The sequence below is a fragment of the Lissotriton vulgaris genome, chromosome 1_1 (assembly GCF_964263255.1).
Source record: "Lissotriton vulgaris chromosome 1_1, aLisVul1.2, whole genome shotgun sequence".
Lineage (NCBI taxonomy): Eukaryota > Metazoa > Chordata > Amphibia > Caudata > Salamandridae > Lissotriton > Lissotriton vulgaris.
Genome location: NC_141685.1, coordinates 1,591,430,264 through 1,591,445,433, shown reverse-complemented (window position 1 = coordinate 1,591,445,433; position 15,170 = coordinate 1,591,430,264). Strand labels below are relative to the sequence as shown.

Genomic DNA, 15,170 nt, shown 5'->3' with positions numbered 1-15,170 from the left:
AGGCCTTGGAAGATGAAGACCCTCACCACGTAGGCCCCTATTTTTTCAAAAGAAAGGGATTGTTGCACAGGAAGGGTAGTCCCAACCAGGAACCCCAATTGCTAGTACCAGGTTCTTTCAGAGATAAGGTTCTATACTTAGTGCACAGTCACTTGTTAGGAGGACAATTTGGGGTAGACAAAACGGAGAAACAAATCACGGAAAGGTTCTATTGACCTGGCATTTATCAACAAGTAAAGAAATACTGTAGAGAATGCCCAGTGTGTAAAAGAAATAGCAGATAGCATTCTCCCAGAGCACCCCTTCACCCCCTTCTCATTATAAGTGAGCCTTTTAGTAGGGTAGGCATGGACATAATAGGGCCTTTATTACCATCTCGTAGGGGATGCCATTAAGTCCTGGTCATGGTCGATTATGCGACCCGGTTTCCTGAAGCGCTGCCTATCATCCTCAAACGGATGGGTTAGTTGAAAGATGCAATGCAACTATTAAGGACACCCTTAAAAAAACTCCTGGCCCTAAAATCCAGAAAATGGGAAGACATGCTACCTCTCGCTTTGTTCGCCATTAGGTGCAAGGAGCAAAAGAGTACCGGATACTCCCCCTTTGAACTGCTGTATGGGCATAAACCACGTATTTTTCTAGAAATGGCCCAAGAGAAATGGGAAACCGAGCCCAATTGGGACAATGGCAGGGACCCTATACTATTGTGGAGGTCGTCAGTCATGTGACCTACAGGATTGAAATAGATCCAGTTAGGCATATTTCACAAATCTACCATGTGAACTTGTTAAAGAAATGGGATGGTCCAGTACCTGTAAACGTGAACACTACAGAAGCCTCAACTCCCTTGTTCTATCAATGTATAGATGCGGGTCTTCCCCCTGAACTCTGGAATGTATTGGTAAAAACACTAGAACCAATCCAACATACATTTTTTTCATCCCCGGGTAGAACCACTCTTCTGGAGCATGCTATAAAAACCCCTCCCGGGAAGCAATTACGCCTTAGACCCTACCACATCCTGGAAGCCTGGCGTCAAACCATTAAAGAAGATATACAAAAGATGCTACAAATGGACATTATAAAGCCCTCTGTGAGTGAGTGGAACTCACCTTTTGTCCTTGTGCCGAAGCCAGAATGCTCAGTACGTTTTTGTATTGACTTTAGAGAGGTCAACAAGATTTCTGAGTTCGATACTCATCCCCTTCCCCGGGTGGATGAAATGGTCGAAAGAATAGGTTAAATACATCAGTACATTGGACTTATGTAAAGGATACTGGCAGATACCTCTATGAAAACAAGATAGGGAAAAAACAGCTTTCTCTACTCCTGATGGATTGTACCAATTTAAAGTATTACCCTTTGGGTTACATGGTGCTCCAGCTATGTTTGAGAGGGCCATGAATGTAATACTACAACCACATGAGATATGCAGGAGCATATATTGATGACATAATTATCTATAGTGACTCATGGGAACAACACATGTTACATCTGTTTCAGATCATAACAACCCTAGGGCAATACGGTTTGAAAATTAACCCTGCAAAGAGTCATCTCGCAGCTCAAACCATTCCCTATCTTGAATATCTGTTAGGTGAAGGGGGTAATAAGACCACAAACAACTAAATTGAACGTCATCTCTGAAATACCTTTGCCACAAACCAAAAAGGACCTCCGGGCTTTCCTGGGGTTACTCGGGTATTATTGAAGGTTTATTCCAAGGTTTTGCAGCATGAATCTTTCTGCATTCACTATGCTGTGCATTATTCCACGGGCTGGTGGTTGGGTCCGGAATCGTAGTCTTTTCTTTTGTTTTTTTTTGTTTTTTTTTTCCGTAGCCCAGGTGGACGTCCACGTCCCACCTTTTGGTGTACTTCCTCCTGTGACGTCTGCACGCTTCCTGCGGAAGCTCCCACCCTTGGGCGCCATCTTCAGATTATTTTTTCCGCGGTTGGGTCTGGATCGTTCCCGAACCGGCTCCAGACATTTTTGGAGAAAGAAGAAGCCAAAAGTAATTTTTGGGACGAGAAAGGATTGGAAAGACAAGAGACCACACCATCAAAGGGGACGACGAAGGAATAAGAGAACTTCAAGAGCTTCGACGTCCATCGGAGAATGCGCGCTCAGGGGGCCCCCTGAACGCAAGAGATGGACAAAACACCATTCAAATTCTGCCGTAACTGGCACCACAAGTACACGCAGAAGGACGAGCACCCGGTTTGCATCCTCTGCCTACCGGTCGACCACAAGAGCAGGGACTGCAACGCCTGCTCCTTCTTCACGCCGAAAACTCTTCGAGTGAGAGCGAGGCAGAGGGTAGCCAACGCCAACTTGCAGGACAAGGGCCAGACACCATCCCTTCAAGCCCTGGGGGATCTCATCAGACGAAGAGGACAACGTCGCCGAAGAAGACAACGGCTTCACTGTCGTAGAGACCGATTATAAGAAGACTCCTATAAAGGGAGGAGACTCCACGGCCCCTAAAGTCCCGAAAGACACTTGAGAGTCTGACCCAGACTAAAAAAAAACGAGGGCAGGGCCTCGAAAGCGCCACGCCAAAAGCTTCGGCGTCCGCGGCTACATCCAGGCCCAGCGGATCCTCGGAGAAGGACTCCCAGGCGCCGAAAGCTGGAGAACAGTAAAAGACGTCGTAAAGCGTCCCCGAAAAGGAATGTTCGGCGTCGAAAGAAAAGGACCTGAAGAGTACTTCGGCGAAGATAAAGGACCCGAAACCAGCTCGGCGCCGAAGCCTGCCTCTCGCCGAAAGTTGGCTCGGCGCCGACCTATCCGCTGGAGAGAGCGGCCGAACCATTCAACGCCATACACGCCGCCGAAATGGAGAAGATAAAGAGACGGCTCGAGGCCGAAATGGAGAACATCCTGCAGCTTTCTTGGTGGCAATCACCTCGCTGCGCCGAGTGAGCGAACTACAGGCGCTAACGCTACAAGAACCCTACATACAGATACACAGTGATAGGGTGGTGATGAGAACGGAGCCACGCCTTATGCCAAAGGTGGTGTCAAGGTTCCACATCAGCCAAACAATACAAATACCAAGTTTCTTCCAGAAACCAGCCACAAGCGCTGAAAGGGCACTGCACACTCTGGGCGCCAGAAGGGCAGTCATGCACTACATAGAGAGGAACACAGGAAAACAAAGCAGTTCTTTGTGTCCTTCGCAAACAGTTTCTTGGGAAAACCAGTAACTAAAGGAATGATTGCACAATGGATCGCTCAAACAATACAGTTCTTCCACAAACAAGCAGGACAAGAACTAGCAGAGGGGACACGAGCCCTCTCCACCAGGAAGAAAGGAGCTCTGATAGCATTCCTACCTAACACACCCATTCAAGATATATGCCTGGCGGCAACATGGGCTTCAGTGCACACGTTCACGAAGCACTACTGTGTGGATATACAAATGAACAAGGAAGCAGAAGTCTGACAAAAGGTGCTTCAACACATATTCAACAACCCACGCTCATCTTCCACTCAGCCACCACAAACATAACAAACCGCTACAACGTCTATGCACAGGATAGTGAATCCAGAAAGATTCACGCTGCAAAACTAATAGTTTCTTTCCTGTCGGTGTAGCTTTGCAGCTTGAAGATCTTTCTGGATTCACTAGCGAACCCACTCACCTCTGCCGGAAAGATGAGGCTGGAGAAAGGGGGGTTAAAAACAGACAATACTGAAACAGACGCCTTAAAGGTTAAAGCGGTGAATCACTTACTTGAACATGGCCATGGATTCGGATACAGAACACAAAACGAGAAAAAAAGAATCCGAAGATGGCGCCCAAGGGTGAGAGCTTCCGCAGGAAGCGTGCCGACGTCACAGGAAGTACACCAAAAGGTGGGACGTCGACTCACACCTGGGCTACGAAAAAAAAAAAGACTACGAATCCAGACCCAACCATCAGGTCTTCTTTGACCAACTTACTCCAAAAGTCGGTTAAAACAGAAGTAAAACTGAAGTGTCCTACGGCTGACATAATACAAGCCTTCGAAACCTTGAAAGCGTCCCTCACTGCAGATACTGTTCTCATAAGTCCAGATTACTCTCTTCCCTTTGTCCTTCAGACTGACTCATCAGATCAAGGAGTAGGAGCAGTTCTGTCACAAGAAACACCACAGGGAGAAAGACCTATTCTGTTTATAAGACGTAAACTCTTCCCCAGAGAGAGAACTATGCCACCATAGAGAAAGAGGCCGAATCCATTAAGTGGGCCATAGACACTTTACGGTATTATCTTGAGGGGCGGGAGTTCACTCTATACACTGATCATGCCCCTTTAGAGTGGCTAGCTCGAAACAAACAAAATAATGAGAGGGTACTAAGGTGGTTTTTGTCACTACAACCTTATAAGTTTCAAACCAGGCATAGGAAAGGTATTGAACAAGGGAATGTGGATTACTTATCCAGGTTTCCCCACAGTCAGATCCCCAGTAGAAAGACAGCAAGGGAAAGGGGATGTGAGAGAGAGAGGATGCCACTCATACCTGTAGGTCGTTAGGTGGTGAACATTCCTCCAAGTTTTAATTATCTCCATCTCTATCAATACTCAGGTGATCCTCGGAGGCGCGATCATTTATAATCCCCCCAATAGTACAATTGACTTCAGCACCCAACTCCTGGAACAAATTCTTCCACTCTGTCTCAACCATAAAAACATTATAGTCATTGGTGACTTCAATGTTCATTTCGATCTACCTGATAACCCCCTAACTAAAAGCCTTGCTACAGACATGGAAATTATGCAACTAACGCAGAAAATAGCTCGCCCCACACACAGAGCGGGGCACATGTTAGATCTTATATTTACTAACATAACGAATACTAACATTACAAATATAACACCTTTGACATGGACGGATCATTATAGGATAGATTTTACATTAAACCTACCTATAAAAACTAAAAGACTGTTAGCTCAGCCGACTAACTCTACTAAATGTTGGAGTAAGTTCTCTATGGAAAAATTTAAAGAAGAGTTATTTTATAATCTCAACTCTGAAATGACATGCGAAGAAGAAATTTGTCAATTGCTTGGCAACATAGAGAAAGCACTGGACCATTGTTCACGGATCCGCGCAATTGATCGATCTAAACTGAAAATCTCTGAGAAATGGTATGGTCCAGACTTAAAAATTGAAAAAAGAAAATGTACTACACTAGAGCATAAATGGAGAGTAAGTAGAAACCCCGAAGACAGAGCTACTTACAAACATCAACTGAAAATATACCATACTGCCATACGTAAAGCAAAGAAAGACTATTTTTCTCAAAAAATACTAGAGAATAAAAACTCGTTCAAGGAGCTTTTAAAAATAGTAAAAGAACTCTGTAATCCCCCCAGTCTCACATCTAACTTGACGCCGTCACAAGAAAATTGCTAAAAAATTCGTGACTTTTTCAGTGAAAAAATTGACCAAATATATGCTTCTTTTACAAATAACAGCCAGGCCCCTGTGGAGTATCAGACTGACTCTACTCTGCAAGCCAGCTGCTCTACTTTTGGCCCGTTTTCCGAAGACGAGGTCACCAAAGCCATGTCAGAAATCAAATCTGGCTCGCCACGGGATGTCTGTCCACACTATATTTTCTCTCAATTAACTCCCATAATTGGCCCAGCAGTCACAAAAGTTCTTAATCGGTCCCTGGAGCAAGCTGTATTCCCAGAAGTTTGGAAAAATTTAGCGGTAATCCCATTACTAAAAAAAGCTGGTGCGGATAATAACGACCCAGCCAATTATCGTCCCATTTCACAGCTCCCCTTTCTATCTAAGGTTTTAGAAAGGTTGGTAACAAAACAACTGTCAAGTTTTCTGGAAACCAATAATCTACTAGACGTCTCCCAAACCGGTTTTAGATCAAATAACAGCACAGAGACAATGCTCCTGGCTGTAATGGACGATATTCGAATGCAGGTCGATAAAGGCAAAACAGTCGCCCTGATAGTCCTTGATTTATCAGCGGCGTTTGATACCGTGTCCCACAAACTGCTAATACACATGCTAGCCGCAAAAGGAATACAAGGTAAAGCCCTGAATTGGCTGGATTCTTTTTTATCAAACAGATCCCAGTCCATCTGTTTAGGCAACTTTACCTCTACTCCTCGAAAGATCAAATATGGGGTGCCTCAAGGAGCAACATTGAGCCCAACATTGTTCAATGTATACGTTTCCTCATTGGCGTCGATTGGCAAGAAATGGGGCATTAATATCTGCTCCTACGCTGACGATACTCAGCTGATGGTAACCCTAAATGGCGCAAATGACGCCAAAAGTAGACTGCAAAACTGCCTGTCAGAGCTATCCAATTAGATGCATGGCCATTATTTGAAACTAAATACTGACAAGTCAGAAATTCTCCTTTTCGGTGGAGCAAAACAGCTCTGGGATAACTCTTGGTGGCCAAATACCTTAGGTACTCCACCTAACCCAACATCGTCTGCTAGAAACCTGGGAATCCAGATGGACACTACTCTATCGATGAAACGCCATGTCACCACAATATGTGGCAAAGGATTTGCCATACTAAAAAGGTTGAAACAGGTCTTCCCCTGGATCCCACTGGAATGCAGACGGATCCTAGTCCAGTCGCTACTAGTTAGCAGGCTGGACTATGGCAATTCACTATTTGTTGGTATGTCGGACTATTTATTTACAAAACTACAATTAGTCCAGAATGCTGCAGCTAAGGCTGTTTGCAATAAAAGAAAGTATGATTCAGCCACAAACTGCTTGAGAGCCTTACACTGGCTGCCTATGAGACAAAGAGCCTCGTTCAAAATGCTATGCATCGCCCATAAAACATTACACAATACGGGCCCTTACATTCTGCGGAATAGAATTAAGTTCTATGCTCCAGCACGGAACTTACGCTCACAAGCCTCAGCCAAAGCAGCCACCACACGGATCAAGCTATCCAGGATGGGCGGACGTGCTTTTTCACACATTGCGGCCAAATGTTGGAATGATCTGCCCATCAACCTCCGACTTACGGACTGCTACCCCATCTTTAAGAAAAAATTAAAAACTGCATTATTCCCAATATCAGAATAATCAGTAATCTCTGGTGAATCGCCCATGGTTTACTGCTCAATATTGCAGCGCCGTGATATCCTGGTAGGATGAATGTTGCGCTTTATAAGTACACATAACAAATAACATTCCGTGGATCAGCAACGGCGTGATGCAACCTGGGACTTGGAGGAGGAATCACATGACTGCCAATCATTCTCCCCGTATGATGTTTCCCCACAGCAAGGCCCAGTGAGTACACCGGAAGTGGGCGGAGATGAACTCGGAAGTGGAAGTGTCAGCCCAATGAAAACCGGAGAACCCAGGGAGCAGTTGTATTTGACCAGCGAAGAGGAAGGACGAGTGAAGAGAGGAGACGCCGAAGACCGAAGGAAATGGGAGAAGGATAACGCGAGAATCCAGGAATACGTGGGACCTGAAGTCGGTCAAGAAGAAGACGACGAGGATACGGAGGAGCGGTGGATCGAGGATTGATGGGGTCCGCCGGAGGGTGTACTGGTGGAGGCTGGAGAGCGGCCGCATCTCGGGAGAGTTGCGGTGGAGCCGGTGAGTGGTGCCGCCTCCGGGGACTGGGGAGGAGACCGCAGCAGGTGTGTTAAGGGGAGGGTAGGAATACTTTGCAGTGCTGCATGTTTAATACCGTGTTTGGCTACGTACTTAATATTTTGCTTCGCTGCATATTGAATGCCTTACTGTGCCAACGTTCCTGCATATCAATGTAACTAGCTACACATGGATGTTGATTCTGCTGCACATTAATAGTGAAATATGGGCACTGATTACTAGAGCACAAACTTTATCTGTTTTTTCCTTCAATTCTTTGTTTTCCCACCCCTTTTCCTGTCACCTTTTCGGCAAACATCCCACCACCGCATGTTAAGTTGGGATAGGGGTTTCCTTTATCGTTTTCCCTGTTTCTCCTAGTTAAACTGGGTTTTTTCCCCTGCGCACATTCCTTCCGAGCTTCCTTCCCCTCACTTCCAGGTGTGGTGATGGGTAGAGAAATAAATCCTACTAAAACAGAGTGTCTGACGGCTCCATTTCTATCTCTCCTTCTATGAGCATCTGTGGAGACCCCACCAAGAGCAAAGAGGAGCCCGGAACATCTCCTACAACAAGTCCCTTCAGCTCACCACTCAGTGCTTTTGGAGAAGACCAGGAGGAGAGACATTCTGTATCCGAGGATAACTCATTTACTGCTAATAAACCACGCACTTTTGGAAAATATATACAGCCTCCTCACCTGTTTATTAAGACCGCACTCCCACACTGACTTAAGCGGAGCATCATTCTGACACTGAAAGCCAGCAGGCCCATTCGAGGGCTGGGAGAGATGGGTGGATAGGGAATCTAACGATCCTCAGCAAAGACTCTGTATCTATATCTATATCTGTGCTATAGATGTTGAGCATACCTAGTTCCACATTTTAATGTGGCAGTCTCATGGCTGTCTTGGGGTGAGAGGTAGCTCTGCATCTCGTTTATCTTGACTCATCACATTCACCTTCTGTTGTCTGTCCTCGGGCACAGACCATGGTGTTGACGTAAACAACTGCTGAAAGATTGAGGTGTCCACAATAACTACATTTAAGACCCCATTCTCTCCCCCTGAATTACTTAATCTCTGGCTTGGATATACATATAGCATGGACTGACACCACAAACTTATATTCTATAAATGCCTGTGCTTATTTAAAATCGGCAAAAGATAGGGGTTTCTAAAAGGCGATGGTAAATCTAGTCCCCTTAACGGTGGTTCCACAGCATGTGAACCTGCTCAGAGTCCAGCATCTACTTTCTGCAAATGATGTAGATATTTGGCTCATCTACCTCTGTTTATCTGGGTGCTGACAAAAAGATGAAGACCAGCCATATTACAGCTCTTTTATTCCCGGACTGGAAATACAACCATCACCTAGATCCATAAGTGCCTTCCTCATTTCAGTTGGTGGATTCTGGCGTCCTTACTTTTTAACAAATCTAAAAACAAATGTTCAATCATAGCCCTCAAAACATATGGTGCATATTCCAGTCCCTTTGTAAATGCAGTAACGGAGTATACCGTCCCCCAGGCATGAGTCTTAGAACCTTGGCTCCTCTTCTACAATATTTTAACATAATGAAAATAATGCTGGGATAATCATGGTTCCTCTGTTCAAAAAAATAAAACCTTAAGCCATCAAGTAAAAATGGGGGGGGGGGGGGCAGTGAAATATAATCAATTTTACGTTATCAGGAAACATTTGAAGGTGGACACTTAGGGGGTCATTAGGATGGCAGGCGGACTTTACCTGCCATCCTCCCCTGGCATGGGACCGCCCGCCATAGGTGCGGGGGTCCTGTTTCAGAGATTAGGATGCGCCCGCCACACTGGCGGGCACATCCTGCATTCCTGGCATTGCGGCGGGCGGTGCACACCGCCCGCCACAATGCCAAGAAGGCATGTTGTGCACTTCCATGCACAACATGGCAGGCACCGCGCGGGCCTGCCATGTTGTGCATGGAACTGCAGGGGGATACCACCCCGGTGTGCCGCCCATTCGAGCGGCGGACGGTCTTTCCATCCGCCGCGGACCCCTCAGCCATTGTAACATGGGTGGGGGCAGTGACTACTGCCGGCCCGGCGGGAGCGATCAGCCCGCCATCCTGATGGGGCCCCTAGTGTGAGCAGCCATCTGAATAAAATGGAATGCAAGGCGACCTGTAATATAAGTGGGGTAAATGTTGGGATGTTGCTGTATTTTGTAATACCTTTTTGTCGCTAATGCTCCCAATTTTGCCCATATGAGTTTCTAATCAAACGTTCCTTGTAAATTGTAGGTGTAAAACTAGTATTTCATCTAGTAAGATAAAAAAAAAGCTCACAATATATCCATAAAAATGTTATTGGAACTGCTAGATCTGACATCCTTGGTGTGGCTACCCCAAACATTTTGCCTTCTCTTCTCCTGTTTTGCTGGGCTCATTTTTGTTGGCCTTAGGACTCTGCACACATCACCATTTCTAACCTGTACTTAAGTGCTTGAGCTCACTACTCTAAACATGGTAGGATTGGCTTGCACCCAATTGTCATTAACTTACCTATAAGTCCCTAGTAAAGTGGTATTACATGTGCCTAGGGCCTGTCATTTTAGTGGGCCTGCAGTGCTGATTGTGCCACCCACGTAAGTAGCCCACTTAAAAATGTCTCAGACTGTCACTGCAGCCTGTGTGCAGTTATAAACTGCCATTTCGAGCTGTCAAAATAACCCTTTCGTCAATCCTCAATGTTGCTTTTTAATACATATGTCACCCCTATGGTTGGCAGCAGTCTTAAACAACTTTAAGGGCAGGGTGCAGTATACTTAAAACGTTGGGCTTGTACTTTCAAAATGTACATGTCCTGGTAGTGAAACACTCTCAAATTAGTTTTTCTTTACTGCAAGGCATACCAATTCCCTAGGGTAACATTTGGGTTACCTTATTGCATTTAATAAGTCATAACGTTTGGGTGGGATCAAGTAAAAATGTAATGTTTGGTCTTTAAAGAATTGTAATTTTAAATCCTCTTTAAGGTAAAATCAGATTTGAAGTCACAATTCTTAAAAACCCACTTTTAGAAAGTTGGCATTTTCTTGTTCTAATCATTTGGTGCCTGTATTCTGGGTCAAATGACTAGGTGTAGTTGGCAGTTGAGTATTAACAAAGGAGGGAGGAACCCTACTATTAAAAAAATAGGGACAGGGTAAATACAGTTTGGCAAAACAGAAACGTCCCAAATTGTATGCAGGAGTGTGCGTGTGTACTAACAAAAGTAACTAGTTACTCCAGAGAATTACATTAACATTACCAGGTGATGTATAGCAAGAGAATCAATTCGTCAGCAAACACTAAATGATAAAAAACCAAAGTATAAAATACAAATTTTCAATTTATTACACAAGATTTAAAAAACATTTTAATACATTAAAAAGCATTCCATAATTACAATATTAAAAAGACAAAATCAACATTTCATGGTTACACTTCAGGAAACAAGGTCGACGCTGCGTTTGAGTGATTTGACAAAGATGTTCACCTTCTTCAGGACAGTTTTCTCACTTAGTTGTTGTATTGCGTGTACGCTCAGTTTAACTTTACACCAAATGTAGGCAGGATGAAATGTGGATAGAATTTCATTCAGGTATCACTCAAAATTAATGCCGGTGAGTAAATAAATCAAAATCTGGAGACCTTTTTTGGAGCCACCGTATAATATGATTAAAGAGCTAATTTAAAATTTACAGGAAATCTTCAATGTGGTGTGCTTGTAAGTCGAAACTGGATACCGACTGAGCCTAGGACCTCCTCATCAGGTTTTTTCTAGATCCAACAGTCTGGACTTGAAACATAATGCAATAATTGTGCAGGTTATAGGTTCTTGACAGACCTTTGTGTTAAAAAACGGCCTCCCTTCGTCCAACAAAGGTTCTGCCTATTGTAGTTGGCAGTTGGCCTCACCAGCACAGACCTAGTGCAACACATCTCAGCACTAGTCTCAGCAATACTGCCGCAGTGGCTTCTTCAACCCGATGCAGTGCGACACAGGACCACGCATAACCGCTCCAGTTAGACTGGTCCTCTCCACAGCACTCCATCGCAGTCATCCTGAACTTGTGACTTAGTCCCAGTCCAGCGCAACCAGATAGCCATAGTTAGCGCTATTTGCTTCTAGTTGCTTTTGCCTCCTAATTCTTTAAAATCCAATGTCTCCCGTTCTATTGATTGCATTTTGGTTTCATTTTTTTATTATTATGTTTTAGTCTATTGCTCTATCCTGGTGTGGGATTTTTCTTGTGTGGTATTTTCTCTTTATTATTGTTTGAGTTCTGCACATATACTTTACAGATTGCCTCTACATAAAGCCTGACTGCTTTTGTGCCAAGCTGCCAGAGGTTTAAGGACAGTTCATTTAGTGATTGTTAGTGGTCCACCGTGACAAGGATTGTGGTTGTTGCTTGGGAAGGGCCCCCTCCTTCCCCCAACTAACAACCAAATTTCTCACAAGTAGTACCTAACTTTTTACAAGATTTTTCAAACTTGGGTCGTTTAAAAAATGTATGTTTTTTAATTTGACATGAATATTGCGTCTTTGTATTGACATTTCAAAAATGAGTAGTGTGCATAGCTTTGAAATACATTTCATCCTTTAAAGCTTGTCCTAGCTAATTGCCTCTATTTTCTTCTTGTAGATACTGCAACTTCTAAAGTAAATGAAGACATCACAGTAAAAGGAAATGGTATGCAATTTTAAGAACAATCTTTCCTCATTTGTGCTTTAGAAAAATAAATGCTTAAACAGATTAAAATTATATAAAGGTAGAAAACCACAGTCCTTACCTACATGGGCAGGGAATCATACATGTATCCTCTATTACTATACCTTACCCTGCCAATGATAAACTGGGAAAGAATTATTTTGTTTCGATTGAGGGCAGGAACTGTAAGATTCTTGTTAAACTTTCCTTTGGGCTATCGGCCCTCCCCCGATAATATAAGATGCCCCTGTGACGGGGTGAGCGCACAAACTGATCTGCACTTTTTCTTTGTTTGTAAATATTATTTAAAATATGTAAAATGGTTTTTAATTCCCCTTTTTAAAAAACATAGACCAATTACCATGGGGGAATCTTATCAACTGCTGCTTTCCCTGGACAATGAAGAAATAATGTGTCGCACTAACTTTTTTGAGAATCGCTGTACGAGCACGTAAAATGATGGATAGTCCTTGATAGTCCTCTGTTTAATAACTTGTAACATTTGTCTGAGGCCTCATGACTTAAATATTTTTATATGGATTTTATAATACTGTCAATTTGTGTATGTGCATTTATGAATTCTTGGAATTCGAATAAAGATTTCTGAACGGAACTATAAAGGTATCAGTTCCTGAACGTGAGTATTAAGTCCAAGTTCAGTCTTATTTAGAGTATGTTTCCTGGTCTGAATTGTTTGTCGTTAAAATTTGCAGTTTGGAAAAAAAATACTTGACAAAACCTTTAATAGTGATTTAGGAAAAGATGTGCATAGAATCCAATTTGAATTGATTAGTATATTAACATGTAGAAAATGTATAAAATGTAAGTCCACCATTGTCTCAGTAGTTTGATTATGTGATATTTTCTTAAGTGGTGTTGTTACACTAGTAACAGCTCTTGTTTCATTGTCACTGTTTTAATACACTTTAAGAACCTTACATTAGGATTGCAATTAGTTAATGTGATTTAATACTTCATTTGCATATTTCAGTGAGTTAGTGAAGCTTTGTTTTATCGGAACTAATGAAGTATGGGAGGACCATCTGACCTCGAATTTCCAACACCGTAAAACAGTTGAATAATAATGCAGGGCTCCAGAATAAAGCTTCCAAGCTTAATTTCCTCTCTTTTAGTATTCCCATCTCCAGATTTCCTTTCAGTGAACAACCATTGCTTACTTAACAACGCCCAGATTACTTGATGGTAATCTTCCTGAATGACAGTAATGATAAGTGCCAGTAAGAACTCCAGGCATTCTAGCGCCCTGGCATTGTCCATATAAAAAAATATTTAAGTTTAGGCACAATATATGAATTTACGTTAGCTGAAGTGCCATTGCTCATTACCAAGAAATGCCTTGACTCACACTGTGGTTCATACTCTAGCTCAGTGGTTCTTAGCCTGTGATCCTGGAACCCTTGAGGGTCAGCGAAACCTACTCAGGGTGTCCGCAACTGCTTAGACAATTAAATAATGTTAACAAACAGATTAATAATGTGTTTATAAATAAAGAAGTAAACTGTAAAGTTGAAGATTTTTAAATGTTCAGTAAATATGAAGAAATTTCAAACTGGAAGCAAATAGCATAGTCACATTGATGCATTTGCACTGCTTCCTAAAAATCAATCAGTAGTATGGACGATGAGCGCCACAATTGAATTTAGAGGAGTACCAACCTTCCCATTGACATTAAGATGTTTATTTCTATTTTATATTGGTTTGTGAATATTTAATAATTTGTGTATTTGTTTGAGAGCTTTTTCCTGTATTTGTAATGTATTGTTTTGTGGTTCAAATCATCAAAAATGCTTAAGCTAAGGTCTGCGGCTTCCAGTAATGACTCATTGGGGGCCCTGGGCTTCTGGTAATGATGCAGTGGTAGTTTCAGTAATGAATAAGTGGGGGTCCTTAGAAGTCAAAAGGTTAAGAACCATTGCTCTAATAGGTAAATTCGTTCACCATCCGTTCACTCTGGGAGTAACTTTCCCGAATAGTTACATTCAGTGATTCATATGCTGGGCAGAAAAACATTGGTCCCTTCTCATTCGTTCCTGTAATCTGAAAATTTCAAACATTTACGCTGATTGGCTGTTGCAGCATTTCTTTCCACAATTCCTTTTGCATCCCTTTTCAAGTACTGGCATCTTTAACTGGTGATTACTGAAAGCAGCAACTTATTAAACTACTATTACCTTACATGCGTTCTGGCTGTAGCTCCTAGTTGTTTCTACAGTTCCTTTGTTCTAATGACTTCCCCAGAGTTCTTAAATGGATCAAATTATTAGCAATCCAGTAGACTAGGGACTGAATGTACTGGAAAGTTAAGAAGGCTGGTGGCTCTTCCTTATATTTAAAAGTGTTTCTTTTGCCTGTTATCCCTTTCTAGTCCATTAAAGAGTCCATCAAGCAGTATTGGGTGCATTTGTGAAGCACCCTGGCACTAAGTACTTATAAGTACTCCAGAAGAGACTGTGCACAAATCTCACTGTATAATTGTCTTTGATGCGCTCTATGGAGTATGTTACAACAACATATTACAGGATGTTAGTCTACTGTTTTTAGTGCGAATCTAATTATTCATTGGCCAGTAAAAAACATTACATTAAACCTTCAAGTTTCCTTTCAGAATGACACAAAAAGTTACTAAGCAAATTTCAAGCTAGCGTTACTCGCTTTCAAACTTGTCTGCAAAAACTAATGCCCATTAGGTTGAACGGCTGTCCCAGCAGGCCTCTTTAACGCCAGTATTGGAACTTTCATAGATCCACATGCTCTTATCTCATTAATTAGCGCTGGACAAATGCAGACAATGTGAATATTGTTCTCCACGCCTTGATTG

The 15,170-nt window shown here is 42.8% G+C and overlaps 1 protein-coding gene across 2 annotated transcripts in view; it reads left to right on the top strand.

Moving 5' to 3' along the window:
• NEDD1 (NEDD1 gamma-tubulin ring complex targeting factor) overlaps window positions 1-15,170 on the top strand; it is a 413,616-nt gene that overhangs the window by 251,836 nt on the left and 146,610 nt on the right. For both annotated transcript variants that reach the window (XM_086918169.1, XM_086918174.1), the window contains exon 10: window positions 12,266-12,313. In XM_086918169.1, the coding sequence (XP_086774295.1) occupies window positions 12,266-12,313 (48 nt within the window). The remainder of the gene's footprint in view (window positions 1-12,265; window positions 12,314-15,170) is intronic.